At 41.8% G+C, this 22,418-nt stretch overlaps 1 protein-coding gene across 1 annotated transcript in view; it reads right to left on the reverse strand.

Moving 5' to 3' along the window:
• LOC311486776 (plexin-A2-like) overlaps positions 1–21,727 on the reverse strand; it is a gene marked incomplete at its 5' end in the record, with an annotated part of 62,091 nt that extends 40,364 nt beyond the window's left edge. The window contains 3 exons of the mRNA XM_084542774.1: positions 4,739–4,873; positions 17,608–17,790; positions 20,504–21,727. Coding sequence (XP_084398900.1) covers positions 4,739–4,873; positions 17,608–17,790; positions 20,504–21,727 — 1,542 coding nt within the window. The remainder of the gene's footprint in view (positions 1–4,738; positions 4,874–17,607; positions 17,791–20,503) is intronic.
• Between the last annotated feature and the right edge of the window lie 691 nt (positions 21,728–22,418).

Here is a 22,418-nt window from a genome sequence, read left to right on the forward strand (position 1 = left end):
ATAGTATAAGTGGGTGCTCTCTCAGGTCTGTTTTTTCGCAAAATGGATTATCTGCTGCTCCCTACGAAATAACTTTCTCTTCTTTTTTTTCTAGCAGTTCAGAACCCATTCGGTGCATTCCATTAGCAAAATGATTTTGAAGTGCAGGAGGGGCCGAGGGCTCCAAGTCCTTATCTGACGCAGTAGAAATAATCCATGAATGGTTGTGGACCGGAGCTCTTCTAAACTAACAAAGTAGGTCCATGGTCGTTAGGCAGGGTGACCTTTACAGCAAGAGAGCTATGGACTTGTCCTTGGGTTTCATATTCATCTGGTGCTAAAACGATAGCAGTCTACTGCCTGTCAGTTATTATTTTTGTGTCTTAAGAAAGCATTTTTACATTTTTCCTTAACTGGATAGCAACGGTTGTGATGCAGGCACGGGAGAATGGTACGACACACATCAAATAATGAAGTGAAATGAAAATGAAATCACGCTGTTGCTGTTATTTGCATGCATCTGAATTCCTTGGCCACAAGTAAAGCCCACATTATAGTATACTGTGCATAATAAAACACTTAACATGGCAAAAATGTGGGTTAGATTATTTCCCCTTTAACTGTCATAATGAAAAATAGGATTAATACAATTTCTTTGCAGATCACTTTGGTAAAGAAACTAAATTTGCAATTGTGAGAAGAGCGCAAGCTGCATCTAGTCTCTACGTAGATGTGATACAGTAAACTAAAGAAAAAAATAAATAAAACACTACACAGCTAGCTCAGCCGAATAGTTCAGAGATGGCTGGACAGGAAACAGGATGAACAGAGCTGAGATTGCGCCTAAAAAGCAGGTGTTGGTGGATATCATTGAAAAAATACGAGAAACCTGTAGTTTAAGTGACTCAAGTAGCTGCGCTGCCTCTCTGGTAAGTTCTCATGGGATCTGAATTTTCTTTGTTGTTTAACTTTGCTGTGTTCAAAAAAGGATCAGCTTCTCATGTGAAGTGATGTAACAGATGTGTGCTTATCTCAAAGCATAGATAGCCTTCTTTACTAGACAACTGAAAGAAATGCTGAGCTCTCTATTGTCTGTGACGATTCACTGGTATCCGGGTTATGTTATATCTTAAACAAAGGAAACTGGACTAGCTTGAGTTTACTTGAAGACATTTGACCACTCATCCAAGCGGCTCCATGGGATCTAAAGTACTGGTGGTGAGTTTAGGTTTTTATTTCAGCTGTTTGTTGAATTATAGTTTTGTGCATGTGTTCCTGATGTCGGGAAAGATTGCACTTAGAATCTTACATCACACCACAATGCTTATATGCATCCTTGTCTTCCTACAACTGTGGTTCACTGAGCTAAGCCTTCATTCTCAGTTCATGTTCAGCGTACTGTAGATGCCTCATAAATCATTCATGACCAGACGGAGTATTTAGTAATTCTCATCAAGGTCTCTCTTTTTTTTTTTTTACCTTGGTTTCTCCAGGAGAAAGTGATCATTTCAAGCACATTTCAAACACACACACACACACACACACACAAAAAAAAAAACAATATAAAATCCTCAGTTCCCTAGAGGCGAGATCTCGGTCTGAATGCTTTTCGGCCTCGTATCATGACAGGGCCGAATGATGATCCACTCTTTCAGCTTTGGGAATTACAAAATCCCTATCTTTTCACAACATCTGGGATGCCCTTACACTAATGCATGACCTTATCATCTAACCAGTTTGCTATCACTTTAACACTTTCATCCGGATTTACTGGAACTTTACGAATGCTGTCAGATGAGCAGATATGCTTTTAGTCCGCCGTGATGCTGTCGTCCTATATCCTCAGCCTGCTCTGGAAAATCCACAGACTGTTTGTATCACATGACTGCTGGGTATTTCGAGTCATATCCAGCAGCTTGTGTATTTAGGACTCAGAAAGGCAGGATATTTATTTCGATTTTTGTCATTAATTACTTATTTCAGTTTTACTTTAAGTCCAGATTTTATCATAAAACCACTATTAGGAAAAAAAAACTACATTAAAACACATTAATACATAGAAAAGAACCTTGAGATAAATTGTAATACCAAATACTAAAACAAAGTTGGGTTCATCAAACATTTCAAGGAGGCTAAAGCTTATATGTCTATGCGAAAAACTGTAATGCAGATTTCTCTTTAAATTCCGCACTATGTAAAGTGTGAAACAAACAAAAATAGGATGGCAAACAACACTACGGCCTTTCTGATTGAAGCTAATGTATGTTGTAGTTCTACATTTTTCCGATTCCTCTCTCATCGCTTTTTCAGCACACACGCTGCACAGCAGTGATTCCCTACCAGGGGCAAACCCACAAGGCACGTCTAGAGTTGTTCAGGGGTGTTCGTAAATAATTCTGAGATACAGACTGAATTTAAATAAGATTTCATTTCAGGATTACAGGCTGGTATTGTCACAACTACCTGTACACTACCAACTACAAATGCCAGCAACACCTTAACAGTTATGTAGTTAACAGTCTTGACAAATAGTTGTAATGTTTTTTAATGCTAATTAAATCAACTGGAAAGGGAAAGGCTAAATATACAGTAGACTATTCCAGGACCAATAATGTTGATTTACACTCAGTTATAGTTGAATGCGCACAGATGCAAAGAAGTAAATGGCTTGAGCTGTGGGGGCACATCAGATGAGAAACGGTGACGAGCACTGCTCTGTGGAGTAAATTCATGTACAGGTGAGAAAGGAAATGCAGGCAGACAGAGGCAGAGCGAAACAAAGACGTGGATGGGTGGGATTTCAAGCAATGATTTTACAGAGTGGCACTTGGAGAGATTGCCCTGGAAAAACCCTGCAGCAGTTTCCTCCCTTCTCTAAGGTTTAAAGCTTTAGCCATCACTTCACAGACAGGAGAGTGACATTCAGGGAGGTTGTGTGTTTGGATTCGGAGCTTTTTCTATTCTCAGAAATGATCAAACTAAAGGCGCAGTGAGGAAAAAAAAGATGAACGGCTGTGAATATTTTTTTTTGTTCATATCAGTAATGGCTCCCAAATGATGTTTTAGTGAGGACACAAAAACACACACATATCCACACACATACACACTGATTTTCTCCTTTTTCTCCTCACTCTTCATCTTCATGCTAACCCTGCGTGTTTCACTCAGCAGGAGACAGAGGGGCTCATTGTTATTCCACAAGGGTCGGCTGATCTCAGCCAAATCTGTCTGTGCCTCGCTCCTCATTCCACATCATTCCTGTATTGTTTGACTCCCAGGAATCCAAGAATCTCTCATCTATGGGATCCACTGGAAATGTGGGAAATGTGTGAGTAAAGCCACCCCCCTGGGGGATTCCTTACTCGAGCTGCGGTACAGTCTGAAGGGAATGCTGAGCAGAGATGGAGATGGAGACAGGAAGAGGAAGGCTTTATGCTCCCGGCTCCTGGGGGCTACAAAGCCAAAGATGATCTAATATTGAGAGAAAATGCCTGGCCAAGCTGGGTTTGGTTTTTCCTTGGTTGTTGTGCGTCACTGTAGGCCATGTGAAGAGAGTAGCTGGCTATCTCCTTGAAGGAAGCATGTGTCTCTCCTTGAACAACCAAAGCTCATCAATAAGTGATGCCCTGTCTCTTCCAGTCTATCACACAGAACGAAGAGCTGCCTTGATTTGTTTTAGAAGACAGTACCCAGCACAATACCGTCTCTATTCTCCCTTGTTTCCTCAGATGACATCCCTTTTTGTCTTGAATACGATGCTTTTATAGATTTTTGAACTGTTTTTCAAGCTCCCAGAGAGTCTGAGCCACTCTGAAATAACTGATACAACTGCAGTTGCCCCAGTGCCCTTTGCTTCTCTGTCCTGTGACTCTGACTCAGTTCATTCCAGCAGTCAGAAGACAGCTGAGGGTAGTGATAGGAGCTTTTTATTTTTTTATTGTTTTTTTTATTTTGGCCACACTGAAACCTAATCCCATTTCACAGTGGCATGGCGCGGCGGCAAAATAATCACTTGATGGAAGTTGAAAGTGATTACCACTGTTCACTCTTATCTCCAATGAGTGCAGAGAATATCGTCCAACAACAACAACTGCTCACATCTGTGATGCCCGGCCAAGTGAAGAGCGGACGGCAGGGGGATACTGCCACACAAAAAAAAAGCCGCCAATGGTTTTCTGTGGGGCATGTGTGTGCACACATCATGTACAAAAGATGCGCGCGCTGTAAGTCGATTCGCATGGATAAGTAATTAGAACAGCGGTCCATCCCTTTACACGCACCCTACATACAGTATTTAACAATCTCTTCTGCACACATGCACTTTGTGAAATGCCATATTGGTTTTTGGGGATAAGTCACAATTATTATCTGGTAGGATTCCAAATAAATTGCATTAATTTATCATAAATTAATGTTTTTGATTTAAAACAGTTTTGCTGCTAATTCCTAAACTGCACACTAATCCTAGTATCTGTGCAGACCCAACACAGACATTTCTTTTTGCAATAAATAAATAAATAAATTACATCCAAACTGGATCTTTAGAAATAAAAAATACTTTTGTTGCTTGAAACTAATTTTCTTGTCACTGTTCAATACGGTTATCATTGTAACTTGGCTAAAATATTACTATACTGTTCATTTTTACATAAAAATGACCTTTTGACTCCAAGTTTAATGACACGCATACAGTGCCTTGTTCACTTGCGATATCACCCCGTCGCTTGACAGCAGCGCCAAAGTAAGGGCGTTTCCTCACCTGACTGTCGGACATGACATAGAGAGAGTTCCTGTCCAGGGAGAAGGCCATGTCTCTCAGGATGGGGCTGCTATCCTTCATCACAGTCACTGTCTCATACAGCACTCCTCCCTCCAGAGGACTGTCCACCCTGATCTGCATGAGACATAGAGGTAAAAAGACAATGAATTCCACAGTGCTGGACACAGTGAATCATTACTACACACATGTATTTGTATTTAAACACCGCTTCTGTAAAAAATAAGACAAGATATTTCTTTCAGTTTTATGTCCAGCCTTTTTTATCTTCTGAATTTAAGGTTGAATCATGACCTTTCTAATGATTTCAACAACAAGCCCTTTCTCCACTTGTACAAAATGTCTAATGTAAATCACGCAAGCCACTTACATTTTGTTCTGTGTCCACAAAAAGACTTATCTGATAATGGCTAATCAGTTGTAAATAAACTCTCTGCCGATGTAGCAATCCATTAGTATATTGGCTCATTAACGGAGGAGCTGCTTATGTGAAATGACAAACAAAACAACTTGTTCATTTGTAAATGAAGTGAAACGAAATAGTTTCCAACTGGAAACAATACGTCGCAGGCTAATACAGTATATACAACAATGATTTTTTTTTTTTTTTAAAAAGCAGGATAAAATAAACTTGCAGAGCTTGTACTTTGGAACATTTTATTTAATGTACTTACTAAAGATTTTACTAAGGGAGGTACAGTAAATGAGAAGATCAATAACAATTTAATCTATGTGAGTTCTGGACAAAAATGTTGGAGGAGACACTGAAGAAAACCGATTCTAGCAGTTCTCAAAAGACATGTTGTATCGAGTTAGAGTACAGACTTTTAGACAAACTGTAAGCTGTTGGTCAGTAAATACTATAGCTCCAATCTATTACTCTTGAATTTTATTGCTACATAAAATATTTAAAAGTGGCTTTAGTTATTGTAGCTCGGCCCACAGTATCTGTGTCCCTCTGCTTTCAATCTTTGTGCTAAACACAACACAGAGCTGGATTTTGCAGAGATGAAATTGGTGTTGATCTTCTTATCTGTCCCTCAGACAGCAAATAAGCAAATTTCCCAAATGTCTGTGTCCCAGCTTAGTTTGGTTTTCACTCAGCAGTATCCTATGATTTCCTAACATGTGACTGAAAGCTTACACAACAACCTGGGTGTGGGTGTTTGCAATGGATATAATAATGTGGATGCTTTGACTTAGTTTACTTTACTACATGCAGCAGCACATTCTTGACTTGTGGTGGTGCGCAGTAGCTCTGAAAGAGTCGTCATTACCGACAGTAAAATTGATATATTCATGGTCAGCTGTGACACTGAGGGGAGAGAGGATCAGCTGCTACTCATTCAGTAGTCCAACTGGCCGTTGTGACTCTGACCCACATTCACCCCGAGGTTAAAGCTGGGATTCAGCTGATTTTGAAAACGTGTTCAGCAATCTCAGCCTTAATTTAACTTTGGAGTGACTTTCCGACAGAAATCTTTTGGGCCTCATTAAATACAAGCATGAAGAACAGATGCCCACCAGTGAGGGGTTTTTGAATTCTCTTCTCCCACCTCTGGCTACAAACAACGTGCCGTTTCAGTAATGCAAACAAATAAGCTGGTCTGTCTTTGTAGGTAGTGGCTTACTGATGTTAAGGCTGTCAAAAGGCAGCCTTGTTTAGACATGAAAATGCTTGTAAAGCCTTAAGCTGAACAAAATCCTTATTATTGTCAATATGAACTTCCTACTAGTGCTCACTACATAATGAAAGTGTTTAAATCTAATTTATTTGTCACAAAAATGTCCTTGTCTTTGTCTCTAGTGCAGCCCCTTATTTTTTTTTTTATCTCACTGCAATATCGTAATTTGCACTCACACAGCCCATCTTTTTCTGTTGGTGCATGACAGATACAAATTGCATCATACAGTAATGATAGCTTGGCACTTGAAATATAAGTCAGAAATGTGAAAGAAGTGAGCAAAGTCTGAATAAAGCATGAAAGCTTGAGAGAGAAAAAAAAAAATCCTCATTAGCTATCCAAACCCAGGTCGAAACCATTTTAAAAATTCCAGTGAGATTGGATCATTAACCATGTGATGCAATTACAGTAAAGCTGAATTTATTTCTCAGTTGTAATAATTAAAATAAACGCTGGATAATGACGAACTGGAATCGAGAACGTTTCGAAACGTCTGCAGTGCGATTGTGCCAAGCTTCCCTGCATGCATCGCGACGCGTGGATTTAGGCGACCTCGCCGCCCCAAATCAAATTTGACTGCAGAAGATTTTGAACATGTGCCAAGTCTAGCTCGCACACATGGCGGCAGAGCCTCGGCAGTCTCTCAATGGGGACAGTCAATCAATACAAACTGATTACATGATTGGATCCCCCGGGCACCAAAACTTCATCAATCAATCTCGCCTCCACCTTAGAGACAGCTGTGCCTCTGCAACCATCAGCTCTGCGAACCAGAAATGAGGAAGGGAGAGAGGAGATACACACACTAAAGCGTGTGTGTTGGGCGGGTACATATTTGGGGGGCTGAGGCGAGGAGATTGCACCATCTTCTTCATAATATAACACCAAAGTAACAAGTGCAATAGTGACATGGGACGTCTCTTGATTCCAGATCACAAGAGGACAGAGTCTGTGTCTCACCTGCCAGACTGTTATTATCTTGACGCTCTGCACAGTCTCATCCTTTAAATAATTATTTCAAAGACAGATTTATCTCACGACTAAGCTTCTTTCTCTATCACGCTCATTGCCTTTTTTCTCTTCTGTTTCCTTCTCTTGCTCATTCCACTTTTCTTTATCCCATTCCTCCTCTTCCATACTGCAATCCCACACAGTAATGGAGCCAGTTTACATTTTTTTTTCCCACACTCCTCTTTTCATAAATAGAGCAGTTAGAAACCAGAGAATGTAATCGTTTTTGTGGTGAAACGATGTTGGGGAAAATATCAAAAAGCAACCATTTAGAGGACAGATCCCAGGACGTGTATGATTCCATTCGGGTATGATGAGACTGACCAAGGGCCTTGGATACAGGGATGAGCTCAGACAAAGTACTGACCCGTCTTGACGGAACTGCGGTGTTTGATTTCAGCGGATTTAAACGTGGTTTTATCATCTAAACCGAGGCTGACCAGGAAGAAGCCCTCAGGGAGTACAACAGGTCCTCAATCTCTCCTTAAGCCCTGCAGCTCCATAATGAGAGTTAGGCGGGTTTAATTGGTTTTATAATGAACCTGCTTGTTGGAAGTGACACACAAAGCTACACTCGCACACATACTGCATACCTACGCACACAGGCATGCAAACAATACAATAAATACACACTGAGCATTTGTTCTTCAGTTGGTTGTTATATTTGTAGCTTCAGGTTGTGTGCGTGTTTGATCGATACACTATCTTTTAATGTCAAAAGCATATGTAACAATACATCTTGTGCAATCTACGGTGTTTGTTGTTCTGAAGTATTCGGAAGAAGATGACATTTAATACACCTCCGTTTAAATATAGTTTCAGTTGGCTGTTGCAAATAGGATTTAACTCTGTCACTCCATTTAGCAATTTCACTGAGCAGGGATCATAAACACGCTCCGAAAGCTCACGGCAGTCTCTATATGTTTAAATTTCTTTTCTCGTCGCTTTAATGAAGCAAAGAGAACGGCTCATTTCTGTCTGACTTCATTGTTACGTCTGCTGACTGCTGTCTAGGACGGAGTGCTAGAACGATTTCAGTCCGTCTCAAATCTTTCTGATTATATTAAGCTGTAAGATAGTAGATCTGATCCACCCTGCATATGTGACCGGGCCGGGTGTGTATTAGTTAGGACTTTGCTTTAAGGTCAACAAACAAAGGACTGTAGAGTTTCCAAAAATTTCTGTAAATCTCTTTTGTCCACCTTCCTGTGTGGTCAGTGTCATGTAACAGAAGAACTATACTGATTTTCCATTAATACCACATATGACCTCACTGCCTCTCATTTCATTCTCTTCCCAGCGTCAGCTGACGAGAATATATATTTAACCCATGAATAATATTTAAGCGAATAACAGCAATATCCTTCCTGCTGCTGAAATTCCCTAGCAGAACCTGTGATGGTTATAAACAACCCGGCTTAATTTGGCTTCCACAAACAGATATGCAACCTGAGACCATAAGCTCTTAACAAAAAAAATAAAAAAACGCCTCACTTTCCCGTGGATGGGTATGTGTTTTAAATGCTAGACTGCACTCTTATCCTGTCAGAGCCAAAGAAAACAATAAGATGTCACTTGGCTTGGGCCAGGCTGGCTCCACTGTAAATCTGCCAGACACTGAGAAATATAATCACCCAAATCTCTCTCCTTGAGTATTTACATATGGGATTGATTTGAGACGATGATTTTGAAGCAGACAAAGTATACATATCAATGTTGCTAAATCTCTGTTTATTGCTGCAGATTGGAAAACCCCGTGCAGCGGATGATTGCCATGTTTATGTGGTAATGGACGTCTAAACTTGAGATAGAAATTGTGCCCATATATGGCTGGCCAGTCTGTGCCCAGTTAACCTAAACATATGGATGGTGACCCAGGAGGCTAGGAGCAGTCTGTTCAGCCAATCATTCCCAATCTGCCACACAAGACGGTTTTGTCTGTCCCTAAAGACCCGCCTGCCTGACGTACTTTGAACTACACATGAGGGCTGGTGCGTTTGTTCTACAACAAACTTGTGACATTATGCTGGAAATCAGTGAGTAGACCTCCCGCATTCAAACATCTGATTTTAAGTAAAGAATTGTTTCCTTGCAAAAAACATCAAAAGTAATCAAAGTTTTGCAGAAAGCCCCACTTACATCTTCCATAAATCAGAAAATGGACACAGAATGAAAATGCACGCAAGACTAGATCTAAAGGAGATGTACACAGACTGTAAGCAGGACAGACTTTGGCACAGAATTCACAGCGGATGCTCCAAGGCTTGACTCAGTGTTGTGACACGGGGCATGCAGTGACATAAGGGCCAGACAACTGTCCACCTTTAAGGTTGAGTGGCTGGGCATATGGTCCAATTGCGGATGACAGCCGAGGAGAGTGTGCATTGATTAGCCCATATATCCATCACGGCTCTGTGAATGCTAAAGAGATGAAGCTCAGGACAGCTCTGAGCTGCAGGGGCTAATGAAAACAAAGAGTGACACCGAGGTGGAGACGACTAATCATTCGGCCATCCTGTTAACCACAGTCACAAAGAGAGGCGTATTCATCACAGCCACTAGATGCGCTGTAAGTTGGCAAGTGTATACCTAAACCTGATTAGCAACTGGCTCGGAAGAGAGGTCAAGCCATGTAAGTGCGTGCGTTTTTGAGGGTAATTGTTGAAAACGTTTCAGTTGCAGCTGCCAGATTTTCTGTTTGACTCAACCTTCAGCTGCATGGCAAGCTTCCAGGCCTTCATACCAAATTTTCAGCAACTTGACCACAGTCTCCTCTCCGTCTGTGCATGTTCTCTTCTTTTCTCTCTCCTTGAGGACATGATTTCCTGCTCACTGTTTCCTGTCCTCCTCTGTGCAGCCCCCGTCCCTCCAATCATTCTCATTGTTTGTCAGGTTCCCATGGCCCAACAAAAGCGGTGGGAGGGGGACAGTGGAACAATTCATGATATCCGTATGGTCTTCATTTTCCTGACCGCAGTGCAGTCACAGTCCTCTCGTATGTTTCAATTTGTGTGACCGAGAAGGAGAAAGAAAAGAAGGAGTGGGAAAGATGGAGCTGCTCAATGAAAGTCAGTCAGGAAAAGCAGAGAGATGGAGACCTTTCTGTGTTATCACAAAATTGCCTCACGTAATACCATCTACTTTTTCGGCTGCACTGTGACGTCGAACGGTTATCCACTCCGAAGACTTTTACCCTCAGGTCCAGCTCCCTTCATGCAGTTATGAAAATCCTTTCAGTTTAGCCTCAAACACACCTATTCTGCCAGCGCCGCCCCACCCCTCCTCTGAAACTCCATTCTAATGATTTCAATCACTAAATCTTCCTTTCCTGGCCTCCCTTACAGACCGTGACTTTGAAAAGTTCAAGTCATTTAGCCATGCACTGGAGAATTTCCCCACCCGGTCAGCTCCCTCAATAAGCCGTAATGAATCCACTATTTGCACATGAGAGTATTTGACTTAGGTTTTATTTGCCGTGCGCTTAACATTTTCAACCATTTCTAGGGAAATACTGCCGCTGAGTAGCTGCAGCCACTGAGGTAATGTGCCGTTTATATTGTGCTCAACGCTCCGTAATGCATCCTTCAAATCACGTGAGGTAGTTTCTTGCAATGACTGAACAGTGAAGGCATCACTGGCTTACTCAAGGATTAAATCTGTGATGCTTGTCAGCTGTCTTCTGGCACACATTTAAGATACTAATCATAAAATATTACTATCAATTCTCCATGCTGTGACATCATTGATTTCCCCCAAACTCAGATACGCTCTAAACACACTACAAATGTCTTGCTACTGACAATCGTGTTAATGCGCTCAGTATGTCAGAGGAGCATCCAGTCCTTTTGGCATTACCGTGCTCTGCAGAAGCATTTCGTCAAAAAAAATCAATTCCACTTAACACATGTGTTTAACGCTGCCACAGGGTAAGCAAAGATATACTGTCATTTCGCAGTGCCTTACCTATTTACTTACTTGCTAGGCTGCAGTAGCACAGAGGCTTTGTTGTCAGTGACTGCTATTCAGGAAATGCGTAATGTGGACGTGATAAACAGACACGAAATGTTCAGAATAGGCAGATGAAATCGTAGATTGTTTCACATTGTCTGCTGGCGGGTTTGTGAGCTCAGGGACAGTCTTTGTCGAGCTTGCTCAGATTCGTTCTGTAGTCTTATTCTAGACCCACTAAACTCAGATGTGCTTCATTGTAGCAATGAATTGTTTAAACCCCGATGTGAGAGAAGTGAATGAATTGTTAATCTTGCCTTTACTGGCTTTTGCTAACAGTGAAACTTGCATGTACCTACACCCCCTGCCTTGAGACCGAAACGCATTTAAATAAGTATCAGTAAGCGATAATGACTTTTACCCAGATTCACCTCATTAGCTTACATCATGCTAAGTGTAAAAGCCCCCTTTGTAATCAGACAGAGGTACCCACAGGGTCATATTACTCATCTAAAATCAACCATCTAAGGCAACAAAGCTGTGGCTGATGATGATAGAAATGTCCTGTTGTATCCAGAACGGGAGAAGACTAATCGAGAAATCCATATGCTGCGGGGAGCCTGGATAGTGAGACAGTTGGTCATTCCTGTCACCTTTCACCCCTGGTTTCACCCTTTCTGCTTCAGGTTTGACCCTTGCAGTGACCCTGCTGCCGGACTGATCTGCGGATGGCATTTATTGTCATGCCCCATTTCCACCGCGCCTGTCCATTTGTGGGTGATGGAGTAGGATTGGAGAAGTGACCCTGTGTTCCTCAGAGGCTCCTGGGAGTCTGAATCATGGCTGCACGTTTTGTCAGAGTAATGACGAACTATAGCCTTTAGACAGTCTGCACTTAATGGCAGTAATAATGGACTTCTCCTAGTGACCACCCAAATCTTCTCACACTTACTTCTCATATCCGGTACAAATGTACTTTTTCCACTGTGTTTCTACGTCTTAATTTCTCTTTTTATTTGTTTGCTTTTAACTTAATATCACTGTCTTTCTTCCCCTGCGTTCATTTTTTCCCCCCTTGGCTGTTCTTCTGTCTTTGTTTCACACTGCCTGGCTGTTTTCACTTTCTCTCTCTGTCTCTCTTACTGTCAGGCTATCGTGTCTTTCTCCCCGATGGCTCATCAAATGAAAGAGCTGCAGTGATGCTATCTGCACCCCCAGTCTGGACCCGCATGAGCATGTGTGTGTGTGTGTGTCAGACAGATTGCTCCTCATAAGACTGAGGCCCCCGGGCTAATGTCACAACAGTCCTCTCACACATTTCCTCAGTCAGCTGCTTACTGTACGACTGTACAGTAAGCAGAGCCTGCAGTCCTCCCAAGTCAATCCAGTCAGCTCTGAGACTGAGCCTTATAGGAACTTGATTATAATAAAGCATTACAGTACACACTTAAAATGAGAAATGATGGACAATGAGTTGACTCATCCACTTCATGAACCTCTCAGAAAGAGGTCACTCTGTTTAAGGGCCTGATGCAAGAGATTCTATAGTAGTCAAAGCAATTTGTATTCAAAGCAATTTGTGCAATAGAAGCTGTTTTCTAAGCAATGGTTTAGCAACACTAACAGTTTTTCACTCTTATGGACGCACTGAACTAGCGGCATTCAAGGCTGACAAGGATGTCACTTGTGTCTGGACTAAAAACCTTCCACTTGTAAACACCACAGACTTCAGCCATTGGCCAGGTGGCACATACCAGCGGCTGGCAGTTGTCTGTATTATTCATCCAAATGGGAAAACTGGAAGAGCCATTATTAGCTGGAAGACTAGGAAGCAAGAAAGAGCTATATGAATTGTTGTACAGTGCTGACCTCTCCTTAATCCATTCCATACGTTCATGCTGCTGTGAAAATATTTGTGAATTTAAACGTTCAGATTAGAGGAAAGTGTAAAACCAGAGGTTTTGGTTGTTAAGCTTTGTCACCTCTGTTTCTCCTCTCGTGCATTGGTTTGCTAAGATGAACAGCCAGTCAGTGTAAGATAGTGTGTAAAGAGTAATCTCTATGACTGACTCATTCCGATTCAACATGCTGAATTGGCTGTAACGCCAATAACAGTGGTACAACTAGTGCCAATGGTGCAGGACACATCGCAGAAACTAGGGCTCACCGACAGCCCAACATAACTAATAGCAGACCGTTGGCATTGGTGTGCCAATTGCTTTTACATTCTCAATATAATTAAAAGCTTTAAATTGATTATAGTTACCATTTGGACTGTTGATTTGATAAATCAAGCTGTTTTCTGGTATATTAGTGTCTAAATTGATTAATTCAGAATATAATCTGCAGATTTGAACCTTCTTTTTTCATGCTTTACTTGCCTACTTTGTCAGTTTGTAATACACAAACATTTGCAACACCATCTATGTCTTTCAGGAGAGACTGTTGGGAAATGTGCATTATGCCCGTCTGAACGTTCATTGTATCCGCAACACTGACTGTCACTAGAAGCACACTTATGGCCCTGAGAGCGAGTTTCTGGCAGCTCTATTATAAGCTCTTCTTCCGCCTTGAATATCTTGCTGAGCTTTAATTATGTCACACAGTTATTAGTTGGCCCATGTGTTGTGTTTACTGTCACTGAGGAGGAATGAATTTTGTTAAAGTACAACGTAGTTTTTCCGCCGGCACTTATCAGAGCGGTGCTAACGCCATCGGCAGCTTAGCGTGAGAGCAGTTAGCTCAAGTTCTGCTTTTTATTTTTGGCATGGCAGCTGGTACTGCGGGTGCTTAGGGATCCTTTTGTGATTGCAGCACAATAACAAAATAATAACCGGATAAGCCAGTACGTAACCACTGACAACATTTTTTTTTATTTAGTAACAAAGAATACTTAAATTAAATTTTAACGCTAGTGACGTTCCAACAATTCCAGTGAAAATTTCAGAAACTAACATGTCAGACTCAGTGTGTCTGTAAATCTCAGCCCGTTTTATTCCTATTTCCTTAAATCTTATGAAACCAATAAATATTTTCATTTTTAAAGATGGTTCAGGATTTTCCTAAAACGGCTTGGTAAAGTAGTTCTTAGCAAATGTTACTCAGAACACGCACAAAAAATGGATTTGTCGCGGGATGTTTCCAGCTGCAGTTCCAGTGTGTTAGTGAGCAACATATGGGAGCGTGAGCACTGTGAGTCGAATGAGTGAAAATAACCGACAGAGCCCACGTTCATTGTTATTTGGAACACGTCGCCCAGTGTTACAGCGTGGCTCAATTATGTGTTGTTAATAGTTTTTGGGCTGAGTTTGTTGTCACAGAGGAATAATCAGGTATGCACAGGGGCAATACTTGTTAGTCATTTCAGTTCATGAATAATAAAACTCTATCATCTTACCAAGCTTATACCTAATAAAGGAAAATTTAAATCGGTCTCTGAGAAACACGAGACAGACTCTGAAAACCGGACTTGGAAAAAGGCTGTGAAGCAAAGAAAACGCGCGTTAGACAAGTAAAATATACTTGGAAATAATTGTGTTGTCTTTGGGATTTAGAGAATGACATGAACCGACGACAACATACAGAGAACACTGACATCTAATTATGTTTCTAAATGTAAAAATTCATGTTGAGGTGATGTTCCAAACCACTGAAGTGGTCTTTTAAGTCATTTGTAATGCTAAAAGCCATTCAAACCAACATCCACCAGGACACAGTTAAACAAGAGCCACTACAGCAGCATAATGCCCTGTTACTTTCCATTAATACAAAGGCAGTGAAGGAACAGACGCATGCTTCAGTTTTGGCTCAAGTAGTCAGGGATGGAGATTTACATCAATTTGTTCTCCACTAAGAGTGCCAGTCTAAAGGCTGAAGCACAAGATGTAGTGCTGCATGATTACTGTACCTTTGTTCAGCTGCATAATGCCTCGCCATAATCACCACGATATACTCAACACAACCAGTTATGCTAATTAGATCATTAATTGAGCAGATTATTGCATGCATTTATGTTAATGGATTAAGGGGCATTATTTCATTTCAGTGGAGGTAAGACAAAAACAGTAAGGAAGATGTATTTCTCTGGTGCATAAATGATGCTTGTTGTCGATGTTTCACAGAGTTTAAGGAGCACTTCTCCGATTTTCTCCGATCAGTTTATTTGTCATGCAGTCTTACTACGCCTGGAACCTTTGTTACAAAACAGCCGCCTAAATTGCTCAGATTACGTGGTGACACAGCTGGAGGGAGCTTTGATGTATAAACCTGCTGTCAAACGTGATGCCGTCGTGTCTTGAGCCTGGAGCTTTTTAGTTAAAAACTGAGCAACACAAACGTTCACATGACTGGGAGGGTCTAACGAAAAGATGCTATCAATTTGTACAATGGGACGTGCAGATGCAGCTATGAAACTATTCGTTTCATAGTGTGTTGCTCGGAAACTTGATCTCTGAATCTCTGGAGCCCATCTTTGACGTTGAATTGTCAGATTTTGTTGTCAGTTCCTCAGAATGATGGTCAAAGGTTATTTTTTTTACATTGTGTAATAATCAGACTGAACTTGTGCATCTAAGAGGTTGGGTAATGTTGTTCCATACACATTAGAGCTGCAGCAACAATCTTTTTTTTTTTTTCAACTGATCCAATCTGCTATTTTTTGGATAAATCTACAAAAGTTAAGATTTATTCAGTGTAGACCTACTTAGGTAACATGTTGTTTGTGTTATGGTGTCATTAATTAGAATACATGGTGTCGATTATGACTTAATTTTCATGGCTTGTGCTGATTGTATTTAGAAATGCATGTATTATGTATCTACAAAAAGTACACACCTACTTACAGTGTGATGTCTACATCCTTTCGATTTACACCGATCAGGCGCAACATTAAAAATACTGACAGGAGAAGTAAATAACATAGACAATAGACATAGACAATGCAATGTTCTGCCACCCCATAGCAATGACACTCTTTGATGGCAGCAGCCATCCCCAGCATGATGCAGCCTGACACAGACGCACACACAAAAACAGTTTGGGAATAACTCAAAAAACATGAAAAACAGCACAAGGTGTTGACCTGGCCTCCAAATTCCCTAGATCCCAAACTGATCAAGTATCTGTGGGAGGAACTGGAACAAGCCTGATCCACAGAGGACCCTCCCCTCAACCCAAAGCCCCCACTAACAAAAGTCTGTTGCCAGACACCACAGGACACCCTCAGAAGACCCATGTCCATTCTCTGATGAGTCACAACTGTTTTGGAGGCACAAGGGAGACCTACACAATATTAGGAAGGTGGTCATAATGTTTTGCCTCATCGAACTACTTCAAACTTGCTAATGTCCTGGAAAGCACTGATGATATTCTAGCCATTAGCATCTGCACTAGGGAGTCTTAATTGAGTTATTTTTTTCTGTCAGAACAACAGATTAGGACAACTCCTAGGAACTGAGACTGAGGAAACCAAGAATCAGACAAAATTCAGTGTAATAGTCCTAATACCAATGCTGCTGTCTTGTAGTTTTGAGGTTGGACAGCCGGCAGATGTTCTCGGTTGAGATGCTCATTCCATTCTTGTAAAGCATCAACATTTTAATAGATCTGGGTTTATAGAACTCCCATCTTATGTGTAGATGAATGTAAACGTTGCGACCTAATCGATTACATTGATGCATTGTTGCAGCCATACATTTTTCATGCTGACTTCATATTTAAGTAAAATGGAAACACTAATAGCTAGGCTGTGACTGAGTTGTCTTTAAACAACTTGTCCTTTAAAGTACTTGTCCACTCTTGACACCAGTTTTGCTTGAATGCAGCTAAGTGGCTTTCTGACTCTGTAGGAGGATAATATTCACACTTACTACTTGATTGAAGAAATAGCCGATCCGGAGAATATGCATATGGTGAAATCTAATATTTAGATGCTGATTCAAAGGTGTGGGGATACACTTCTAAATGACATTTAATCTAAAGCTGTCAGAGGAGGCACAGATGCCGATGGACCACCAACAGCAGCTCCAAGAAACTACTGTTGTGTTTTGAGTAGATGAGTAATGCGAGATACACCATCAGGAAGATCTGGTTTCATCTCTTGAGAATTAGCAATTCGCTGTAAACAAATAAACAACCCCTGCATGATTTCAGTTTGGCAGACTGAAGTCTCTCATGTTTGTTGGTGACTGTCAGGGTATCTGCTCTCACCTTCTTCAGCCGTCCACTCCTGGTGCCCAGGAAGACCACACTGTGTCCGCTGTAGACGTAAGACGTGACAGAGGTCAGCCTGTCCCTGCTCTCAGTGAACACTGTCCGACCTGACACCAGCTGAGAGCCCCCCAGGGGTTGGTTTATATCCAGGCCGCAGAAGTGATCATCGATGGGAACCGGCTGTGTGGAGAGACGGAGGTTACTTGAGTGAAGGAATTAAGACAATAAAGGCAGAAAGGTGTGTTTTGTGAGTGGATGTGTAGGAGAAGAGGTGAAAGAAGAGAGGGATAAAAAAGCAGAAAGGGTGAAAGGAGGGAGCAGTCAGTATGACGGATAGAAAGTGTGGATGTAGTGGTACTGAGAGAGGGTGAGGAGTGTAAGTTGGGGCTAGAAACTGACTGAGATCACTGTAGACACGTGTGAATACGGGAAGAGAACTCAGACTGACTTCTGCTAAGCCTAACATGCATTAAGTGCACAATTTTCAGGGTTAAAAATTGTTACTTCAAAAGGGTTTGGGCTGCTGCGTTTCTCAACAAGCCTCGGAGCAGGCAAATTTGCGGAGCAGACTAATTACTCATGGCAAACACGGGAGACGCTGTGTATTTTGCGCCCGTTTCTGTGATTTTTAGATCGCTTGATCCGACATCACACAAACACACAGCACAAGAGATGTCAGGTTTTGATTAAGCATCAAAGAGAGCTGCATGCTTAGTAGTCCTATTGCATCTACGAACATGCACCTCAAACCTTTACTAATTGCCTGTCACTTAGTATCTAAATCTACCTTTTTAGGGCAGCTAATTTCTTACTTCACATCCCCTGCTTCTTATGCACATATTAGCCCTTACCAGGCTTTCTCTTTCAACGTACAATGTGCCTGAGCTTTACTGAACGTGATGAGTGAAGTGAGCTCAGCGTAAACAAGCATATCTCACCCCACTCTGCTCTTACTCTTCGTTCACCCGACCTCCAGTCTTGTTAATGAAACGAATAAAAATGGATTATTTTTAGAATTAAGCTCTCTGTCAGGACCCCAAATATTGTACACATGTGGATATCTGTCGTTTGTTTTAGCAGCTGACTGCCTGAAAAACTGCCAGTCTGAACCTCTGCTACTGAAGTTTACCTAAGGTAATCCCTGAACATGAGCATTAGAAACACTTTTATATTGGTGGTGACACATTTGCTGTTTTTAGAGTGGGGATTGTAATATAACCGTAGGTCAGTTGTTTCACTTGGGATAAGACTGACTTTTTTTTTTTTTTTTTTTACAGTTGTTGGCTAGAATACCATTATTTTTTATGCAGACATTCGTAGTCGCCTGTGGATGAATGCTAATGACTTTGCTGATGCCCTTGTGGAGCTTCAGATTGACACTTTTGGTTTTTAGGGCAATGTCTTCACAACATTTGGATGGACTGTCAGTTTAGATTTGATGCAGATATCCAAAGGGATGGATCTTAATGACTTTGGTTCAAAATCCGCAAGGTTTTCATCACTAATCCATGGAAGTTACTTAAAATATACTGTTTTCACAAACTTTTAAACAGACATCGGGCTTGCAGGTTAATTTTTTTCTGAGTGAAAGCTCTTGCAAGCTTGGACGGTCATAACATATTTATAATTCATCCTATTAACTTTAGAGATTCTGGCATCCTGCTCAAAACCTTACTCTTGAAAATTTTACTTTTGGTTATGCCCAAATTCTTCAAAACATATTTACTTTCTATCAACATCAGATGTGCATGCACAATTCTTAAGGTAATTGTTAAATTTAATCAAATTAAGTATTTTTAATGTGAGTACGTAAGCGTGCTGACAACATTTACTCTAAAGCACCCAACTGTCTATGTACAGTAATACAGAGTTGTCGGTCTGGCTGAAGACGTTGTCCCTTTTGTCGTACACAAGTATTACACAAGTACTTGGTCAGGTTGTAAAATGTGTATGTATGTACGTTTCAATAATGCCACAGAATACAGCCATTTCGGTTTTTGTATCTTGATCCATCGAGGAACACTTCTGATATCAGTACTGACCTCAAACAAATCCTACTGGACCCCTAGGCCCACTTGGCTGATCGTCTTTCACTGAGTAATTAAACTTTTAACCAAAGAAACGAACAATCTAATGACATCTGAAAACAAACGATCGTGTTTCATTTAGACTTCAGCTTAGATCTAAAGCACTTTAGTTAACTGCACAGTGAGACTTAATTATCGACTTATTATGTATCTCTTTTCTCCTTCAGTTGCTTTTATGAACAACATCACAACCTATTTGTTTGATAGCATGGTGGAATCAAAGTCGACTACATGTTGGGAATCACCAGAGCAATTTATGTGATGAATATCATTGTTTTCATGGTTCACTTTCAACTTGTTTCTGTGAAAGCCGCTCATTATGCAGAATTATAGCTTTCACAAAGGCGCCGACTTGGACATTTACAAGAAAGCCCTTTTCTCAAGATAAAGAACAGGTCTCAGAGGGTTCAAATAGCGCTGACAGCGACAAGAACCAGAGGAAAGGAGATGGGGAGAGAGGGTGCTAGAGAAGGGGGAGGAGTAGGAGGCGGGTGTCAGTGCCCAAACCCCTGAATGAAATCAAAGCTCTATACAAAACTCCTCTGATTAGCATTGTGAAATTAATCTCCTCGAGCTCTTCTCCTCTCATGGGATCCTGAAACCTGAAAGGTGTCTTCAGCATAGCATAGGCTGCCTTCCCATCAACTATTTAGGCTGCAATCACAGTTGTAGGGTAATCAAAGGGCTAAGTTTGCATATGTCTATATCATTGCCGCTCACTAGCATGGGGCTTTCATAGCTGATTGTTTGTTACAAGGTGCAAATCATTGGCTTTTTCAGAGCCTTTCTTTCTACAGTCCACCCACCGCTTTGGTACACTGCACGTCCTTTCCCAGCAGCCAGTGCAGCTCCAGGTTGCCCTCTCCCTGATAGCAGGACTGCAGGCGCTCTTTAATGCGTGTGTTGATGTCTTGGATGGTAAAGATGCAGACTGCAGAGTGATCTGGAGGGTCGTGGTACTGCTTCTGTCCCTTGGAGAACACGGCAAAGAGCACGTCCTCTTGAGCGCTGATGTTGAGCGACTTAGCCAGAACCCTGCCGGCCTTGGACAGGTATGCCGCCTGCAATAGACGGTACTCCTCGCCTCTGTGTATGCACCCCACAGGAAGTGACACATAAGAGTGGAACTTCTTGTCACCTTTGCAGAGGCGGATGATGCGAGATGTGTAAAACAGATCACCAGGGGAGCCTCCCGCGGGCATCCCGTTCTCTGGAGTCTCCGGCTGGACAGTCATAAAGTAGACAAAGCTGCCACTAGCAAAGCCATAGATGTAGTAGATGTCGAAGTGTGGGACAAGAGCGAGTGTGTCTGAGGGGATTTTGATGAGAGAAGAAACAAAGTCAGTGTGAAGCTCGTAGTCCAGCATGGCAGAGGATTCTGGGTCTCGAGGCAGCTTACGACTGGAGATAGTTGGAAAGTAGTCCTGTTTGCCACCGACAGCTGTGCCGATGTACAGAGTCGCATCCTGACCCTGAGAGGGAACAACAACCCCGAACATCGTCCCTGTCTGGTTGTCACTGGACAGGTAGTGTTCTTTCTTATGCGTGGGCTCCACGAGGATGAACAAATCATCCAACCTCATGAGTTTACAGACACCCTGGTAGAGACTTCCACAGGCCAGCAGCCGGTTGTGAGAGTAGTCGATGAGCAACAGTTTGTTAACATTGTCAGTAGATGCCAAAGGTTCAGAACAGGGCTGGACAATCAGTGGAGGGTAGCATGCTTTGTTGTCATACTCTGGCCCCGTATCATGAGACACCAGCAGGGTGAGATTAGCTGACAACTTGTAGATTCGGTTGACAGCGCCAATGTACAGAGCCCCAGTAGACTGATGCACTGTCAGGTGGTTCAGCGACCACTCCCTCCTCTCTGATTGAAACGTGTTCAGAGTCTGTCCAAGAGTCGTCTTTTGATTCACAGATATTAGAGTCAATAGCCACAGTGCCAGGGGCGATGACATGACCTTTAGGGGACGGTGACCTTTAGTGAGGCCCCAGTAAGTCCATCCTTTATCTGAGCACGTTCCCATCCCCACAGGGCTCTGAAAAATATCGCGCTCAGACAAATGGGGTTGTGTGTCAGCAAGTAGCGGGACTGCACTGCAAAAGATGAGCTGAAGTGTGATCTCGTCCTTCTTAAGTGATCTTCACATCATTCTGAAAGAGAAAGAAAACAGAGAGACATCTGAAACTTGAAAACCCTTGATTCCTTCAAGTGTAAAAAACTGCTTTCAGGGTATCATCAGACACTTCATCTGAAAACCTAAAAATGTACGTGCTTGTTTTCTCCTCGATCTCTGGTTAGTCAGACACATGAGACATCAAAGAAAGAAGTAATCATTTGTTCAAACTGTCTCCCCATATTTACTAGCCTGAGAGATGGTCCAATATTCCCCCTATCAGCAGGGGGGCTCATTATATTCGCCTCTCTGTAAGAGAGAACTAACTGTGGTCTATTACTTGAACAAAGCAGTGACACAATGTAGCCGTGCGCTCACTCTGTTTGGGTGGCTAATTAAATGATCCAAATGTATTAATTATGCGTCCATATTTTAGGCTCCCTGTTTTCCTTTCTCCCCTCCGCCATGTTCGTTTAAATGGTTGAATCCAGGAGGAATTAATCACTCTCCACTGCGGCCGACATTCCTAAATTAATCAGGCTTTTTCCAGAGATGGCAGGGAGTCATTAGAGATTCAGAGGCAGGCAACATCAAATCTCAC

Source organism: Chelon labrosus (genome assembly GCF_963514085.1).
Source record: "Chelon labrosus genome assembly, chromosome: 4".
NCBI classification, from domain to species: Eukaryota; Metazoa; Chordata; class Actinopteri; order Mugiliformes; family Mugilidae; genus Chelon; species Chelon labrosus.